Source organism: Salvelinus fontinalis, chromosome 31 (assembly GCF_029448725.1).
Source record: "Salvelinus fontinalis isolate EN_2023a chromosome 31, ASM2944872v1, whole genome shotgun sequence".
NCBI classification, from domain to species: Eukaryota; Metazoa; Chordata; class Actinopteri; order Salmoniformes; family Salmonidae; genus Salvelinus; species Salvelinus fontinalis.
In genome coordinates this window covers 41,331,587-41,351,241 of record NC_074695.1, presented here as the reverse complement: position 1 = coordinate 41,351,241, position 19,655 = coordinate 41,331,587, and the positions used below count along the sequence as shown (strand labels likewise).

The window sequence follows — 19,655 nt, the reverse complement described above, 5'->3', positions numbered from 1 at the left end:
GGGCACCTGTGTAATGATCATGCTATTTAATCAGCTTCTTGATATGCCACACCTGTCAGGTGGATGGATTATCTTGGCAGAGGAGAAATGCTCTAACAGGGATGTAAACACATTTGTGCATTTGTTGTTGTTGAGAAACAAGCTTTTTGTGTATGAAACCTAGGACCAACACTTTACATGTTGCTTTTAATATTTTTGTTCAGTATACATTTGTGGGGAAGCTTTGCAAGTTTGATGCTGAAAGTTAGTATAAAGGAAAGATGGCATCACAAGTTGAAACTTAATGTTACGGTTCTGCAAGCTGATCATGAGCCCCTTTCCAACCTTTCCTCAAGTGGGCTAATCTGGGGCTTTGTAAACTCTTTGCAACTTGGTGACCTTATGAAGTTGGATAACAAGACATGGGAAAGGAAGACAGTATATGTACTGCCTTTAAATGTATTAACTGTACAAGATGGTATCTTGTAACCCTTTGACATCATACTTTTGGGGTGGGGTTATGTCCTCTTTCTGTTGCGTGGGCTAATGTCCAATACCCACAATAAATGTTATCAATAATACCCCAGCTGAGGTGCAACATAAAGGTAACTGCCAAAATAATGGAAACACTTGAGTAAATGAGGGATTCAAAGTGTATTGAAAGCAGGTGCTTCAAAACAGGTGTGGTTCCTGAGTTAATTATTAAGTAATTAACGTCCCATCAGGCTTAGTATAATCATTTATAAAAATACTGGGCAGGTCATTATTTTGGCTATCATGGCAATGCCCTCATTCACAGGGCACGAGTGGTCACTGAATGGTTTGATGAGCATGAAAACAATGTAAACCATATGCCATGGCCGTCTCAGTCACCAGATCTCAACCCAATTGAACACTTATGGGAGATTCTGGAGCAGCACCTGAGACAGTGTTTTCCACCACCATCAACAAAACACTCAAATGATTGAATTTGTCGCCTCCCTCCAGTAGAGTTCCAGATAATTGTAGGGTCTATGCCAAGATTCTTTGAAGCTGTTCTTGCTCGTGGTGGACCAACTCTATAAATACACTTTATGTTGGTGTTACCTTTTTATTTTGTTAGTTACCGGTAGCTGACAATGTTTTATAACCGGAGTCATGTCTCGATGACTGGTTGGCGAATTTGGTTGTCTTATGTTTGCATTCACAGCATAGAATAACTTTATTACTTGCTCCTAACTTTTAGTGTGTCCTTATCTGCTGCACATAAGGAATGTGTTACGTTTAGTCATTGCAATCTGTCAATAGTTTCAAAGGAAATTAATTTTTCATTACAAAAACCAATGACAAAAATCATAAATGGCCAGAGACATGCTTAACAGCTCAGGCAGTTTATTTTTATTTTTTATATAATACAGAAAATATATGGATACCACACCCTCTGACTTCCAAGATATTTAGGGGCCCAAAGACATTTACATAGGTATCCTTCAAACCTCTGCTATTTTAGATTTGATATTCAACTGCAGATTTTTTCGTGAGCTTTGACATTTTGTGGTTCAGCTTAAAGGGTAAAGTCAAAAGCATTTCAGTTCTGAGATTCAGGATTTGTTCCACTATTCAGAGACATACAGGACTATCCTTATGAGTCTGTCTTTTCATAGATTTAATGTATGATAACACTGTGGTTGCACATGTGTCTGAGACAGCTTTTTCTGTCTTTACATTTTTTTTTTCATCCATAACATGTAGTCTCTCCACATACAGGGTCATAATAACTACAGCCACACTAAAATCAGTGAGTTATTAAATAAGACATTCAGATGTCAAATTGGGTTTTGGCTGGCTTTGGGCTTTTACAAAGTCAAAACACTACAGAAGAGTTAGAAATACGGAAAGTATTAGAATGTTAGTTCTATGACCAACATAACTCAGTGTATTTCAAATTTAAAACCCAAGCCAAGATCATGTATACAAGTTATTCCTTTCACTGAGACACATTGGAACTTAATAAGAGTGCAATAATCATAGACGCTATGTGGATAGAACCACTCGCCCCAAGAAACAATCTCAAACGGACTTCACCCTTCATATTCCCATACATGTATGCAAGAACAGAATCTCCATTGAGATAGAAGGCTCTGTAGTCCAATTTTAGAGGAACTTCATGTGTATAAAATGTTATAGGCTACCTCTTGAGGCTCTGCAGTTGAATGGTTTAAGAAGACACTCGCCTCAGATTTTTGAATGAACCTCATTGGTTTTAGCACATTCAATTCTCTGTGTCAGGGACAGGCTGAGGGTGAAAAAGACTGAATAAGCATTGGCAGGAGTGAAATTTCAAAATGCAACATTTCTGGCCATTCCTATTTCCCACATGTCTTTTATTTTCATCCCTCTAGCCTCTAAACATACGCACATTCATACTTGCGTACAGAAACACACACACACACGTGTTGTAAAAATGCGATGACCAGGTCCCCCCCCCCCCCAATTCCAAGTCACTCCATTGTCCATATAATACACATTAAATAGAACGGAGGTCATAGATCATTTACAAAAGATAGTGTGCCTGAAGCAACTAAAAAAGCACTGTCAGGCATTTCTGCTTATCAAAAAATCACTCCCGGTCTCCCTCCTTCCCTCCCCAACAACAACCAACCCCAAAATCCACACACTTTTTTAATCCTTGTTTTCACAGATCAATACACAACACCAGCCTCACCCCCCACCCCCTCCCACTGACTGATAAGAGAACAAACAACAACAAAAAGTCTAAAAGAAATCCACAATAATCCAGGAAGGGCTTTTGTTAATTCCATTAATTGTCGATGTTGGATTAAAGTTTCCTCTGTCCTTTACACACAATTGCACACTCCTGTGTTACAATTTGGCAAGTGTTTTTTCTTTATTACCATCCTTGTTAAAGTTTGACTGGTGTTTTTTTTAAGGTTGCGAGGGGGAGATTACACAGTTTTGTGTTTCCCCATTAGTTGGAATAATCTCTGTTTATTACATCAACACAGAGGCATACAGCTGTCAACTCTTTCTTGCATTGGTTATAAACAAACCTTTTTTTTGAGAGAGAGAGCGAAGAGTAAGGCCATAATGCAGATAATAGAAATAACAATTCAGTTATCTGTAGCTTCATTGTTATTGTTAGTTTTTGTTGTTATTGTTTGCAGACAACATTAGAGCATTTTGAAAACTAAAATAAATGTACATTTGTACCCACGAAGGGATAGTATCATGTTCCAGACCTCTGCTTGACATTCACTTAAGATATTACAATCTCTGTGTCCCGGCCTACACTTAGTTAGCATTCTGGTTCAAGTCTAAGAAAAAAACTATTGATTTGTCATCAATTACTCAAATGTGTGCAAAAATATGAATGGGCTGAATTTTCCCCCACCTCTCTACAAAGACCTTCATGTGAAGTGATGATGTCATCAAAGATAAATAACTTTATCCTATCTGAAGATCTAAACATCCTGGTTTAGGTTTTATGAACATTTTCTATCAACTGTCTTTTTAAACAATTTCAGATTGCTGAAAAAGATTTCCAATGTTCAATCATCTGCAACAATATCACCTACAGCAAAAGGAATTTGGCAGGAGCATTTTCTGTCAATTTATCATAGCTTTTTGTGTGGTCTCAAGTTCTGTTTGTCACTGATTGGGACATTGGTCTGTTTAAGTTATCCTCAGAAATCATGTGATTACACATATCAGCTAAACATGCATTTCATAATTCTGTCTGCCTATTAGCACTTCCCAATTATTATCTGCTCATTTCTGTTAAACGCTAATGAACACAAGATCAAACTGTTCTCGATGGCAGCTCTTTTAACGTTTTCCCATATCCAATAGTGTACTCATCTGAAGTGTTAGACCAAATTAGAATGTCAGAAACCTCAAACTCCAAATGAAGCCAACAGTGCCTGAATATGCTATTTGTACAAAACTCATAATTTCTCTGTTTGACTGTATTAATGATGCCTTTGATTCAAGCGGATGAAGGAAGGAAGCAGTGCTAGAACACTCTCCTATTAGTCATTCACTAGCAAATTGTCAGAGGACCATCTGATATGTTTGGTCTGAGAACAGACGAGGGAGTGACTGAGAAATATGACCAGGTTGTCCCCACAACCTACAGAAATATTGTCATCCTCACTTCAATCTCTTTCACAATAGCAGGCCCAGAATGATCATTCTCTTGGCCTCGCCTGTTTAAAGACTGCCTACCAGTTTCATTGGTTCCACATTAAAATTAAGAATACAAACATGCATCTGAGAGAGACTGTTTGAGTTGTTGGTTTAGTCTCGTATTCTGTCTTTGTGTAGAAGAAATCACTCTTTAAATTTGTTTCCTGACCAAGGCCATTTATAAAAAGGAAATATATATATATTTTTAAATGTCAGTTAGCAATGTAACTGATCTCAAATGATGCCAAATCTATATGCTGGTGTCAAAGGTGTTTTTGGTTTGATAATAGAATGATGAAACAATACATCCTTCCTATAATAATTTTAGACCAACAATTGGTTTCATTGTTTCTACACTGCAGCAACCACATGCCTGTTACTGTGTGTAATACTCCCTCAATAAGTAATTTTTAAACAATTTATAACATTCCAAATGTGTTGGAAATGCCTCTGCTCGCCTCTGACAAGGAGAAACCAAGATACATCACACGGAGGTGAAATTAAATTCTGAAATTCTCACCACTTCGGCAGTTCCCGATTGAACCCACTGCTTTTAAAGCATCTTGCACTGAATCAAAGGCCACAACAACTAAAATGGTCCCTCATGCCATCCTAACCACTCGCAGACATCCCTGCCACCGCCCCTCCACACTCTCCCCAGGTAACAACCGCCCACCGTCCCCCTCACATGACAAAGTAAGGCTCTCGGGGCAGATGAGGTTTAGTCCTACAGCAGGCTGGCAGGTGGGCCAGGAGCCCCTTCTTCAGGTCCTTGTTGAGGAAGAAGCAGACGATGGGGTTGACCCCTGCCTGGGCAAAGCTCATCCATACGGTGGTGGAGAGGTATCTGTGCGGTATAGTGCAGGCCTTGACAAACACCCGCCAGTAGCAGGCCACTATGTAAGGCGACCACAGCACCAGGAACAACAGGGTGATCACGTAGAACATCCTGCCAAGCTGCTTCTCTGCCTTGAACTCCTCCATGCCCAGCAGGCGCCGGTTCTGGTTGTGCAAGTTCTGCCGGATGCCCAGCAGGGTGGGTGGCATGGGGCCCCGGCCGAAGCCTGCGATCCAGTTGGCTGCCGCCTGGCCAGTAGCGCCGGGCCCGTGGAAGGTCCAGTTTTGGCTGATGGCTGGCACCATCTGGACAGGCTTCATCTTGCGGTGCTTGTACTCGAAGAGCAGCAGCTTCATGTAGACCACGTGCGTGGCCAGGATCAGCACGGCCAGCATCAGCATAAAGCCCAGTGTGTCGTTTGCCTTAAAGTAGCGGTGCTCGAAGATGCACTGGTCCTCCTCGCGAATGAACTTGTAGGTGCCCACATCAAAGACGGGTGGGAAGGCCATGGCCACTGACAGCGTCCACACCATGCACACCACCGCCACGCACGTCCAGAAGGTCATGCGCTTGGAGTAGAAGCGGTGGTGGGCGATGGCCATGTAACGTGTCACGCTGATGCAAAAGAGCATGAAGGCGGCATGGAAGCAGAAGAGCACGGCCATGAAGGCCACCACCTTGCAGCTGAGCACGCTGTAGGTCCAGGCCGAGCCGTTCTTAATGGACACCAGCACGAAGGGGAAGCAGACAGCCGAGCGGATGGTGTCGGCCAGGCACAGGTCCAACAGGAAGTAGTAGGGGGCCTTGTGCAGGGCCCGGTCCCTGAGGACCAGCAGAGACACCACCAGGTTGCCCACCAGGCTGATGCAGATGATCAGACCCAGTAGGACCAGTTTGATGTATGTGGACACGACCGACGATGGGCCCCCGACTGCCATTCCTCCCGTCGTGGCCACCACTGCAGCCATGGGACCGCCAAGCCCCTCGCTGCTCTCGTTGCCATTGGCCATCCCTTTGGCTCCTGTGTCAAGCCCTCTTTTCTCCTGAAATCCACCCCTCTTCCTTCTCCCTCTCTTCCTCCACCGCCACCTCCTCCTCCTCCTCCAGCTGCCCTTTCGTTCGTCCTCGTGGTTGCCTCTTCCCTGGAGCTCACATGGAACCGGCGTGCTTCACTCTGCATTGCCCCATTTTGCACTGAGCCCCTCGTTTCCTGTAGCGCTACCCCTCGGTGCCTCTTGTTACAGCGTCAGCTCCTGTAAACAGGAAGTATGAAGAATAAGCATTAAGTTTGGATGGGCATCCTGGTCTGACATCACTGGGGGATAATACAGTGTAAGCATTTGCCGGGAATATACCGTAAAAGGTTAAATATGAGAGGTGTGACTTCACGTGTGTGACTTGAGGCTTTTCTAATATTACAATACATTGCTTTTATGATTCCAGCATTAGCCTTAGCTGAATTGCAAAAAGCAGCAGTTGTTTTTTTATCAGAAAGCATTTCCAGGAAGTGGTGGTTATTATATCCAGTGATTACCTAACTGCGCTAGGCCAATATGCAGTTAGGTAAGAGAATGAAATGTGAAAGAAATGTGACCATTCTCCCCAACCATGTAACTACCTATAATTACAGACAAAGTACATGGTAATAAGAACATGTGTTTTTCACATAAAGATGAAAAATGTGTTAAGTCTATCCCATCTGGGTTTATCCCAAAATAAAGTTCTGACTGTTGTTAACATGAATACATTGTACTAAAGCCCCTATCTTCAAACGTAATACAGAATCCATTGTCATAATAGTGGAGAAAGACGTTCAAGTCTGAAAACATCATCCTCAGTATTACACAAATAATTTGTCCCACGGAATCAATCAATTGTTTTTCCAATGGGCGAAACAGGGCTCACATAGGCATCTGCTGTAGCATGCTGTGGAACATCTTCTCCTTCCCCCTTAGCACCAATCAGATCAGCTGTTTTCTCCACACGCTACATGGCATGCCAGCAACTAGTCTGTCACGGTAATTACCTCGCTTGTTGCTAGGCTACAACACCTTATATAATTTTTCTGTGTGTGTGTGTGTGTGTGTGTGTGTGTGTGTGTGTGTGTGAGAGAGTGTGTGGGGAGGGGGTTCTCTGTGTGTATGAGTGTTGGTGTGTGTGAAGCAGATCGGGGACGAAAAACTAACAGGATTTGCTTGCTGAGGCCTCATAGGTGCAGTCACTTTGGGGACCACTGACGAGGCATTTCCAAAAGAGGTTGCATTGCACAGTGACACATGAGATATACAGTATGTCTGATAGCTCAGTAGTGTGCATGCGTAGGTGTGTGTGTGCGCGCTTGTATATGAGTGTGTGTGTGTGTGTGAGGGGAGTCGATCTGTATTGACCATGCCACCACCCTCATTTGTATTGATGAACGCTTCGAGAGTGATCGGGGAATGTACAGGTGATGATTATGGAGTATGAGCCAAAAAGAGAGAAGGGCTCAGGCCCATTGTTTCAGCGCAGGCATACTAATGTATTTCTGTCACAGTAATTACAGCAGCTTGTTGCTAAGCTACAGGACTACTCTGCCTTATGCTGTGCGTGCGTTTGTGTGTATAAGACTGTAAGGACTGTTGTGAGGAATGGTGGGGGCATTGGAAAGTTTCAGATATGATCAGCAACAAATAAGACACCAACACAGTCCTTCCAGCAGTGACATACTGACACTAAACTTAGTGTCGGTTTCCCAGACACAGTTTAAGCCTAGTCCAGGACTAAAACGTGAATTAAATGGAGATTCTCGAGTGAGCATGCTTTTAAGTCAAGGACTAGGCTTAAACTTTGTCTGGGAAACCGGCCCTAAATGTCTAGAAGATTGTGTGGAGAATACTGATGGTTTCATTTTTTCTGAGGCACGCATACAATATGAGAAGGCCAATGAAAGTAACACACGATAAACTGAGTTGTGTTCCGTTATTAGTGGAGAATATGAATGGGAGCAGAAACATGTTGTATTAGCTACTCTGTACACATTGCACATGTCTCCAAAGGTACAATAAGGTTAGAGGTCAGGTATGAATGTGTATAAGCCTGCTGTATGTATTATTATTATATACCCCCTGTATGCATTTATGTAGAGTATGGTGTGTCATGCTCATAGTTCACTGATGATACCAAAGACAAATTTCAATCCTTGGATGGACAATTAAGTTCTAGTCTATATTTTCTTGTGCCTTGTAATACAATGGCAAATGTAGCTTGCCACGTTCAGTGTCTTTTGTCCATTTATGAAATGTGTAAAAAGCTGTTAATGTGTTACCATCATAATAGTTTTGGCAGCATTTGCTTTGACAGAATAACCAGTTAAATACTTGGTAAGTATTTTCAAATTAATATTATGGCCTGAGATTTGGCACCCATAGCTAGTTCTCACAGTATATGATAACACTTTAGAATAATCTTCTTAATAAACATGAATAATTTATACATAGAGTACAATCATTATACACATTTAGAATAATTTCTAAGCATACCTTAGTTATTATAAAGTGCTACCGCAGTTCCTCGTATCCCAGTGTTCCTTGGTGACCCCAGTCCTCCTTCATTCAAAATAACACCCATGTTATTGAACAGTAATACCGATACAGTTGCGGTCAAATATATTGGCACCCTTGCACCTTTCTTAAATAGTTTCCTATTTCTTCTCATAAGTTTAAATAGAAAAAAAAGTGTTGTCTCCACACCTTGTTATTGGATTTTTAACATTTCAGAACCAATTGTATTTTTGTAAACCTAATTTAGAAAACACAGACAATGGCAAGGACAGAATGACTGGCACTCTGGAACTAGTACTTGGTTGCACAGCCTATGGCCAAGATAACTGCAGACAAACTCTTGTAGCCATCAATGAGCTTTCTGCACCTTTCTACTGGCAATTTGGCCTGCTCTTCAGCAGCAAACTGCTCTACTTCAGTATTTGAGGGCTGCCCTCCACCAACTGCTGTTTTCAGATCTCACCATAGGTTTTGGAAGTGATTCAGATCTGGACTATTCGCTGGTCATTCCTGGGTGCTCTTTTGATGTGTGTTTGGGCTCGTTGTCCTTCTGGAAGACCACAGCCTTCAATGGAGCCCCAGTTTTTGGACACTGTGTTGAACATTGGACTCAAAACACCTGATAATCTGCTGATATCATAATGCCTTGCGCACATTCAAGGACCCCAATACCAGAGACAGCCAAGCAACCTCCTTGTAGAAGAACTAGGGAATTATTTAACAAAGGTGCAAGGGTGCCAATATATTTGGCCACGACTATTAATGAATAAGAACTGAAATACCTAGCTAAATGTACATTAAACCAATTTCAATATGGCAATTTCAATACGGCAAAAACGGGGCCAACATTCTTGTTAATTGCCTTACATGCAAAATCTCTCATATGTAAGGATCTAGTTTTATTTCTTGCTGTGTTATAACATTTCAGATTATTCTTTTAAACGGGCTCACCAAATCAGTCATGAGAATTGCACTCCATGGACTTGCGATTAATTTTTTTTTCAAAACCAAAGCAATGTCAGTTTTGTGTTGCTAGTTAATGAAAGGATAGTGTAACTAAGCCTACCCCATTCTTCAAATCAAACATCCATATACTACTTGTTTGCGTCTCTAAAATGGTGTCACAAGGCTTTGTTGCGCCTTACCAACAGTAGGCCTTCTTACAGCATATTCTAATGTTTTATCCACCAAGGTCCATGTCACATGATGTCACATGTAATAGCCTTATATTCGGATTATTGATTATTTATCTCAATATAATGCTCTGGAACAGACTAATTCATTCAAACATCATAGGACATAGGCCTACAAGGATGGTGGTGCTTGAATGGGAGGCACCAATAGTGTAGGCTACTATAAACAATTATTCCTCTATTCATTTACCAACTACTAGGCTATAACAAATGTGAGTTTCTGCTATTGACATAGACAAGTGACCCTCAACCACATACAGTTGAAGTCGGAAGTTTACATACACTTAGGTTGGAGTCATTAAAACTTGTTTTTCAACCACTCCACAAAGTTCTTGTTAACAAACTATAGTTTTGGCAAGTCGGTTAGGACATCTACTTTATGCATGACACAAGTACTTTTTTCCGACAATTGTTTCAATTGTTTACAGACAGATTATTTCACTTATAATTCACTGTATCACAATTCCAGTGGGTCAGAAGTTTACATACACTAAGTTGACTGTGCCTTTAAACAGCTTGGGAAATTCCAGAAAATGATGTCATGGCTTTAGAAGCTTCTGATAGGCTAATTGACATAATTTGAGTCAATTGGAGGTGTACCTGTGGATGTATTTCAAGGCCTACCTTCAAACTCGGTGCCTCTTTGCTTGACATCATGGGAAAATCAAAAGAAATCAGCCAAGACTTCAGCCCAAAAAATTGTAGACCTCCACAAGTCTGGTTCATCTTTGGGAGCAATTTCCAAACGACTGAAGGTACCACGTTCATCTGTACAAACAATAGTACGCAAGTATAAACAGCATGGGACCACGCAGCCGTCATACCGCTCAGAAAGGAGACGCGTTCTGTCTCCTAGAGATGAACGTACGTTGGTGCGAAAAGTGCAAATCAATCCCAGAACAACAGCAAAGGACTTTGTGAAGATGCTGGAGGAAACGGGTACAAAAGTATCTATAACCACAGTAAAATGAGTCCTATATCGACATAACCTAAAAGGCCTTCTCAGCAAGGAAGAAGCCACTGCTCCAAAACCGCCATAAAAAAGCCAGACTACGGTTTGCAACTGCGCATGGGGACAAAGATCGTAAATTTTGGAGAAATGTCCTCTGGTCTGATGAAACAAAAATAGAATTGTTTGGCCATAATGACCATCGTTATGTTTGGAGGAAAAAGGGGGAGGCTTGCAAGTCGAAGAACACCATCCCAACTGTGAAGCACGGGGGTGGCAGCATCATGTTGTGGGGGTGCTTTGCTGCAGGAGGGACTGGTGCACTTCACAAAATAGATGAGGGAAATGATGTGGATATATGAAGCAATATCTCAAGACATCAGTCAGGAAGTTAAAGCTTGGTCGCAAATGGGTCTTCCAAATGGACAATGACCCCAAGCATACTTCCAAAGTTGTGGCAAAATGGCTTAAGGACAACAAAGTCAAGGAATTGGAGTGGCCATCACATAGCCCTGACTTTAATCCTATAGAAAATTTGTGGGCAGAACTGAAAAAGCTTGTGTGAGCAAGGAGGTCTAGAAACCTGACCCAGTTACACCAGCTCTGTCAGGAGGAATGGGCCAAAATTCACCCAACTTATTGTGGGAAGCTTATGGAACGCTTCCTGAAACGTTTGACCCAAGTTAAAATAATTAAAGGCAATGCTACCAAATACTAATTGAGTGTATGTAAACTTCTCACCCACTGGGAATGTGATGAAAGAAATAAAAGCTGAAATCATTTTCTCTACTATTATTCTGACATTTCACATTCTTAAAATAAAGTGGTGATCCTAACTGACCTAAGACAGGGAATTTTTACTAGGATTAATTGTCAGGAATTGTGAAAATCCGCATTTAAATGTATTTGGCTGAGGTGTATGTAAACTTCCGACTTCAACTGTATATAGCTATTGTTGATCTAACTCAATATAGAGTGCCTGTTGTAATCTTTAGTGTTCCACAAATGTAAATTTGTTGAATGCAGACATACTGTGCCTTCAGAAAGTATTCACGCCCCTTGACTTTTTCCACATTTTGTTGTGTTACAGCCTGCATTTAAAATTGATTAAATTGTGATTTTGTGGCACTGGCCTACATAGAATACACCATAATGTCAAAGTGGAATTATTTCTTTAGATTTTTTGTAAAAAAATTATTTTCAATAAGTATTCAAGCCCTTTGTTATGGAAAGCCTAATTAAGTTCAGGAGTAAAAATGTGCTTAACAAGTCGCATAATAAATTGCATGGACTCACACTGTGTGCAATAATAGTGTTTAACATGATTTTTGAATGACCACATCTCTCTACCCCACACATACAATTATCTGTAAGGTCCTTCAGTCAAGCAGTGAATTTCAAAAACAGATTTAACCACAATGACCAGGGAGGTTTTCCAATCCCTGCAAAGAAGGGCACCTGTTGGTAAATGGCATAGACTTTTAAGCTGATTTGGATCAAAACTGTAACTATGCCACTCAGGAACATTCAATGTCGTCTTGGTAAGCAACTCCAGTGTATATTTGGCCTTGTGGTTTAGGTTATTGTCCTGCTGAAAGGGGAATTTGTTGGTTCAGTCTGCTTTCCAACAGACCTCAGGAGACACATTCACCTTCCAGCAGGACAATAACCTAAAACACAAGGCCAAATATACCAAGTGGCCTAGTTACAGTTTTGACTCAAATCGGCTTAAAAGTATATGGCAAGACTTAAATGTCTGTTTGCTACATTAATTACATCTACTGATGTACACAACCTACTCCACATTTCCAAAGTGGAAGAAAAATGATGGAATACTTTTCAAATTAATAAAATAAAAACGAAGATGCCTTGATTGCTGACGTCTTCACACCCCAGAGTTAATACTTGGTGGAAGCACATTTGGCCGCCATTACAGCTATGAATCTTTGAATAAGATTATACCAACTTTTCACAACTCTTAGGGCAACATACTGTATATCTATCGTTTTCGTCAAAATTGCTCAAACCGTGTTGGGAGACATTGTATTATTACCTTTAAGATTTCGTTGTAAGGCAGCAAAATGTGAAGGCAGTGCAAAGGGTGTGTAGACTTCAGCGACTGTATCTATCTATTGTTGATCTATCTACTAACGTGATATATTAGGTGCCACAGGGCCTGTTGTAAATTATAGTATTTCACAAATGTAACGTGTCAAATGACACCACACCCCTTTCTACAAACAGGTGAGTGGAAAAGTGTTCAAACGATGGAAAATAGGCCTACAGTAAAACAAAGACATTGACGAAGGAAGATTACATCGTCACGTGTATATCATTTTGATTGCTAAATGAATATACAGGATAGGGATATTTAGGCCGTATCCTAAGAGCTTCATGGGAATAACGAGACGCTATGGCTCATGAAGGGAGGGGCCTGGAGAAATGGGAGTTGGTTGGTGATAGAGGACTGAGCCATTGTCAAGAACTGGATAGCAACAGCAATCGAGTACCGCTGCCATGGTCGCGGTGGGAGGAGGCGACGCGGAATTCACCAACCAAAGGTTCCGGAATCACTCTGGCACTGTTCAACACCGACCGAATGCAATTATAAACAACGATATTAGAATATGAATTAACGCATCCGGGGCTGTGGGAAATACTATTTAATTACAATTGTGAACAATAGGTAGTGGTGTGCTTGACGCGTCATGTTTGAATCCAAAGAAATGCATAAACAATTGCGTATAGGCCTAGAGCATATTGTAGGCTGTCTCATGCGAAGTGTTCAACCAGCTCCGATCCTGTCAAAATTCAAGAACAGTTGAAGTTTATGATAATTAATCAAAGAGGGCTGATGACGGTACCCCAACATCCCAGTTGCATCGCATTTGCAAATGGATAGATAACCTGTATCGATGCTGTCATAATGGACATTCGCCCAGTGAATAATATACAGCCACCGATTGATATCGGCCTCTTCTACCTCCCTGCCTGTGTCCATAATGCGGTTCCCTGTTATAATTTACCATTGGGCCTAGATCACATAAAGGCCACTCAAATCTGCAGTGGTGTGTGTGTATCTATAATAACAAGAAGATTAGAAGGGCCTACGTGTAGCCTACAGTTTGTCTGTGGCATGCGTCATGGGGCTGCCTGAATCATAACAGTATAGGCTATGTTGTAGGCACAAAAAGGGGTTTCACAAGGGTTTCAACGAATTAACCAGGTACCCGAGGGAAAAAACATGGCAATGTGAGGCCTAGGAGTACTTACAAAACCACAGAAACTAAAAAATGGCATAGGAAGGTGAAAGGAAATCTTACCTCATGTATTATACTTGTCCTCGAGACAAAGGCTTACGGTTTCATTCTAGGCCGTTTGGGGAGCTTGTTGCGGTCCACATTATATATATATAAGGATTCAAAATCAAGTAAAGCAACAGTAAATGGCATAGAGGGTTCAACAAAACGAGCGTCAATTCCAAATATAATCCACAATGATAAATGACTGAAAACATAAAGAATAGATTAAATAATTAATACAGGATATTGTCACCTCCATAGAATCGGCCAGATCTTAATGCAAAAATAATGTCGCTTTTTGCAGAATTCTTAAATAAACACAGGTTTTAAAGAACAAAAAGGATCGTTTCCTCTTTTTTCGTGTGCATGTCATGTCTTCAGGTTTTCCATAAAGCTCTCCCAATGTTCAGCAATAAATTCCCATCACACTGGCAGAATAGAACAAATTAGTAAATTCGAATTGCTGACAATGTTGGCTGTTTTCAAATACTTATATCTCGGTGAATGTCATCAACTGGATCCTGTCACTGGTGAATACATCTATATTCTGAAAATAACGGTGGTCCTATTAGACTTCAGCACAAGACACTTTTATTCAGGGTCTACGGATCTTGCTCTGCTTGTTGGATTCTCCATCAAAAACAGACGCCTTTTTTTCGATCATTCTAGTCTCCAGCGCAAAGAGCTGCCTTGATCTTTTCAGTGATAATACATCCTTTTGCATATCAAACTAAATGTATATGCGGACTCTCGGTTCACAGAGTACAGATCGTATGTGAAAATATGTAGCCTACACTGTGCCTGTAGGCGCCCTATATATTTAAACATGTACCCGCCTTGTTTGGTCTTTAATGAGATTGAAAAAAATCCTTGTCTGCGGTGATAAATCCCCAAATACCATATATTTCACGGACATGTCAAGTCGTTCGGGAATCCAGCCTCAGTCATTGTTTAAATAATGGAAACTAGGAAAATGACCAACATGATAGGGCTGTTAAAGCGATGGTGAATTGGAAACAGCGGCTCTCGTCTATGCGCTGAGCATCGGTTCTCCCTCGGCTCCCTTTGGAATCGGCGAGGCAAGATTCGGGATCTTTCGGCAGAGGATAGGCGCGTTGTGCAGCGTTCTGTAGTAAAAATGAATGCATGTGATATACACGATCTGTCACATAACTTCAGACTGAAGCAACAGCTGCCGTTGTAGAAAGCTAAAGAAAAAGTCAGGTCCACTGCTATTTCTGTTTGAGAACACCTCATCGTGATTTAGTTTACATGACTATCTGTTTTGAGGTCATGTTTTTTTACTTGATGAATCATCATCCTCATTATCTGCCCATTATCACCATCGTCATCCTCACCCTCATCCTTATCATAATCATCATCGTGTCTACACATACCTCCATAATATTAGATAAGCTCAGACTGCATCATGGATGCATCAGGCCACATGGCTTCACCAGGTGATGTTGGTATTGACATAAAATGCAGTGATGTAAATCACCTCCCTTGTAAGGCTCTTGGTGCCCAATCATTTAATCCTGCTCTAAATCTCTGGTAAAACGTTGTTTTGTCTCGGCATGACACAAGACTGTGCCGAGTGCCCTCATGCCTACATTAACAGCTGTCCAAACCGCTGGAAGCCAAGGGAGCAGATGGCATCTCCTGACAAAGGGAAATGTTCAGGAAAGAGAGCGGGATACAGAGTAACTCTCCCCAAAATTAGAACAACAACCCATTGGAGGTTTTGCTTTGTTCTGTGGGGCCGGGAAATAATATAAAACTGTAGAGTATTAGCTTGTTCATCCAAGGTCAATATCAAAGTAAATGGTGAATATATTAAATAACAATGGACTTCTAGGAGCTGGACTTTTCTTGCCATTGTGTGTATGGCAAGTGAGGCATAATGTGCACCCCCAACCGGGAAGCCTGGTCATAGGTTTGATCTTGGCTGGAGGCAGAGTGAACTACACCCTGTCCCTTCCGGTCATGATTCCTAGACAACTGTTTCTATCTGGCTCAAAGGACCATAAAAAAAGAGCTGAATATCGTATGGATTAGTCCCAGTCTCTGATGTGTATGGACCTGGGAGTCTGCGACCCAATAAACAGTGGTTATTACCCCCCATTGTTTTATATGTTACGGTACTAATATTAAGCTATATAGTAGTAATCATACCAAAACTATGGATGGCAGATTCTGTAGGTTTTTACACTACTTTGTTAATAAGATTTGGTAAATCTGTAATTTGGGTGAACTTTCTCTTTAACAGAGATGGTCCAGCTCTCTCAATAACCTTGTGCTCACAGGTTTGTGGTGCCATCTGTTGGTATAACTACTACAGTGTTATCTGAATAAAGCCCACATGAAGGTAGGCGTGTGAAACTGGTGGGTAAATTCTCTAGAATGAGGGCCAGACATGTTTATGTTCAATGACAATATAAATGACTGAAAGATGTTGCGTAATGTTTACCATTGGGTAGTTGACTGATCAAGATTGTTTTACAATAACGGTATTATATGACCTCAAAATTAATTTACTGGAACTAAAAAGTCTCAAATCCATCTACATTACTCAATGTCAGGTCCGTACAGGGTGAACCACATATGAGTATTACCAAGAAAAGTATAATTATCTAACTTTAACATTAACTAACTGAAATTTGATGAGAGTATTACAACTAGGCTGAGTTCTAAAATAAGTTTTAGGACAAAATTAAACAACATTTGGTCAATCTGCATTCTCAGTCAAAGCCTTGAATTTTTAAAAATAATAAAATTAATTCATTAATTGGTGGTATTTTCATGCATAAAGCATCAATAAATTTTTACAACGCATTATTATTTTCTTTATCTTTATTTTGTGATATCAATAGATATACACTGCTCAAAAAAATAAAGGGAACACTTAAACAACACAATGTAACTCCAAGTCAATCACACTTCTGTGAAATCCAACTTTTCACTTAGGAAGCAACACTCATTGACAATAAATTTCACATGCTGTTGTGCAAATGGAATAGACAAAAGGTGGAAATTATAGGCAATTAGCAAGACACCCCCAATAAAGAAGTGATTCTGCAGGTGGTGACCACAGACCACTTCTCAGTTTCTATGCTTCCTGGCTGATGTTTTGGTCACTTTTGAATGCTGGCGGTGCTTTCACTCTAGTGAAAGCACCTGCAGAATCACTTCTTTATTGGGGGTGTCTTGCTAATTGCCTATAATTTCCACCTTTTGTCTATTCCATTTGCACAACAGCATGTGAAATTTATTGTCAATCAGTGTTGCTTCCTAAGTGGACAGTTTGATTTCACAGAAGTGTGATTGACTTGGAGTTACATTGTGTTGTTTAAGTGTTCCCTTTATTTTTTTGAGCAGTGTATATCTGTCATTTTAAATGTATTTTGTTGCTTTAGTTTCAACATGTAACCAGGGACTGCAGATAAACTATTGGTTTTCAACTAATAGATTTGTGATGATGAATTAACATACACTCCCCTCCATATGTATTTGGACAGTGAAGCTAAGTGTTTTAATTTGGCTTTATACTCCATTTGAGAAAATGTTTCATGAGGCAACAGTACAGATTGTTTTATTTGAGGGTAGTTTTTATACATAACAGTTTTACTGTTTAGAAAGGACATCACTTTATGTGTCTTGTTTCCCCATGTGAAGAAGAAGTCATAAGTATCTGCAAAAAGTTACTTATACGGTATTAAATTAAGTCAAAGTTTAGTATTTGGTCCCATATTCCTTGCTTACAATGATTACATCAAGCTTGTGACTCATCAAACTCTTTGGATGCATTTGCATTTTTTTGTTTTTGTTTTTTGGGGGATCATATTTTGCCCAAACATTTGCCCTAACGCCCTTGCCTTTCGTGAACTAACACTCGCACTTGACTTTTTTCTACTAGCACTGGCTTTGCTGATACAGTGCATTCAGAAAGTATTCATACCCAATGACTTATTCTTATCCACATTTTGTTGTGTTACAGCCTGAATTCAAATGGAAAATCAACTTGAAAATCAATGGCAAGACCTGAAAATGTTTGTCTAGCAATGATCAACAACGAATTTGACAGAGACATCTATGTTTTTCTCACCCATCTACACCTAATACTCCATAATGACAAAGTGAAAACATGTTTGTAGAAATGCTTGCAAACGTATTGAAAATGAAATACAGAAATATCTCATTTACATGAGTAATGACGTCCCTGAGTCAATACTTTGTAGAAACACTTTTGGCAAGAATTACAGCTGTGAGTCTTTCTGGGTAAGTCTCTAAGAGCTTTCCACACCTGGATTGTGCAACATTTGCCTATTATTATTTTCAAAATCCTTCAAGCTCTGTCAAATTAGTTGTTGATCATTGCTAGACAAACATTTTCAGGTCTTGCCATAGATTTTCAAGTAGATTTAAGTCAAAACTGTACCTCGGCCACTTAGGAACATTCTTGGTAAGCAACTCCAGTGTAGATTTGGCCTTGTGTTTTAGGTTATTGTCCTCTTGAAAGGGGAATTCATCTCCCAGTGCCTGGTGGAAAGCAGACTTAACCAGGTTTTGCTTGAGGATTTTACCTGTGCTTAGCTCCATTCCATTTAGTTTTTATCCTGAAAAACTCCCCAGTCCTTGCTGATGACAAGCATACCCATAACATGATGCAGCCACCATCATGCTTGAAAATATGAAGAGTGGTACTCAGTGATGTGTTGTGTTGGATTTTCCCCAAACATTATGCTTTGTATTCATAGCCTAAAGTTAATTTCATTGCCACATTTCTTGCAGTTTTACTTTAGCGCTTTATTGCAAACAGGATGCTTCCTTATTTTCACTCTGTCATTTAGGTTAGTTTTACAATACTGATCCATCCTCAGTGTTCTCCTGTCACAGCCATTAAACTCTGTAACTCTTTTAAAGTCAACATTGGCCTCATGGGGAATTCCCTGAGCGGTGTCCTTCCTCTCCGGCAATTGAGTTAGGAAGGACACCTGTATCTTTGTAGTGACTGATTGTATTGATGCACCATCCAAAGTGTAATTTATAACTTCACCATGCTCAAAAGGATATTCAATGTCTGCGTTTTACATTTTTACCCATCTACCAATAGGTGCCCTTCATTTGCGAGGCATTGGAAAAAATCTCTGGTCTTTGTGATTGAATCTGTGTTTGAAATTCACTGCTCAACTGAGGGACCTTACAGAATAATTGTATGTGTGGGATACAGAGATGAGGTAATCATTCAAATCATGTTAAACACTATTATTGCACACAGAGTGAGTCCATGCAACTTATTATGTGAATTTTAAGCACATTTTTACTCCTGAACTTATTTAGGCTTGTTATCAAAGTAGTTGAATAATTATTGACTCAAGACATTTCAGCTGTTCATTTGAATGAATTTATAATATAATTCCACTTTGACATTATGGGATATTGTGTGTAGGCCGGTGACACAAAATCTCAATTTAATCAATTTCAAATTCAGGCTTTAACACATCAAAATATGGAAAATGTCAAGGGCTGTGAATACTTTCTAAAGGCGCTGTAGCTACTTTATTGAGAAAAAATGTACTTACTTTATCTTAGCTAGGTGAGACCACCACATCTATCTTAAGATGAATGAGTTGCTCTGAGTAAGTGCGTCTGATAAATTACTAAAATGTT

At 40.3% G+C, this 19,655-nt stretch overlaps 1 protein-coding gene across 4 annotated transcripts; it reads right to left on the bottom strand.

Annotated features, from left to right (window-relative positions):
- Positions 1-1,333: 1,333 nt before the first annotated feature.
- Positions 1,334-15,443, bottom strand: LOC129830260 (probable G-protein coupled receptor 173). Of its 4 annotated transcripts, XM_055892688.1 has the most exons (4): positions 14,239-15,443; positions 14,007-14,069; positions 8,521-8,586; positions 1,334-6,255 (listed from the first exon to the last, which is right to left on the bottom strand). In XM_055892688.1, exon 4 carries the CDS (start codon positions 6,010-6,012, stop codon positions 4,849-4,851), a length of 1,164 nt encoding a protein of 387 aa, XP_055748663.1. In that variant the 5' UTR covers positions 6,013-6,255; positions 8,521-8,586; positions 14,007-14,069; positions 14,239-15,443; the 3' UTR covers positions 1,334-4,848. The 4 variants fall into 4 exon arrangements, with proteins under 4 accessions (XP_055748663.1, XP_055748664.1, XP_055748661.1 ...); XM_055892689.1 differs by lacking the exon at positions 8,521-8,586; XM_055892686.1 differs by having other exon boundaries at positions 14,007-15,439.
- Between the last annotated feature and the right edge of the window lie 4,212 nt (positions 15,444-19,655).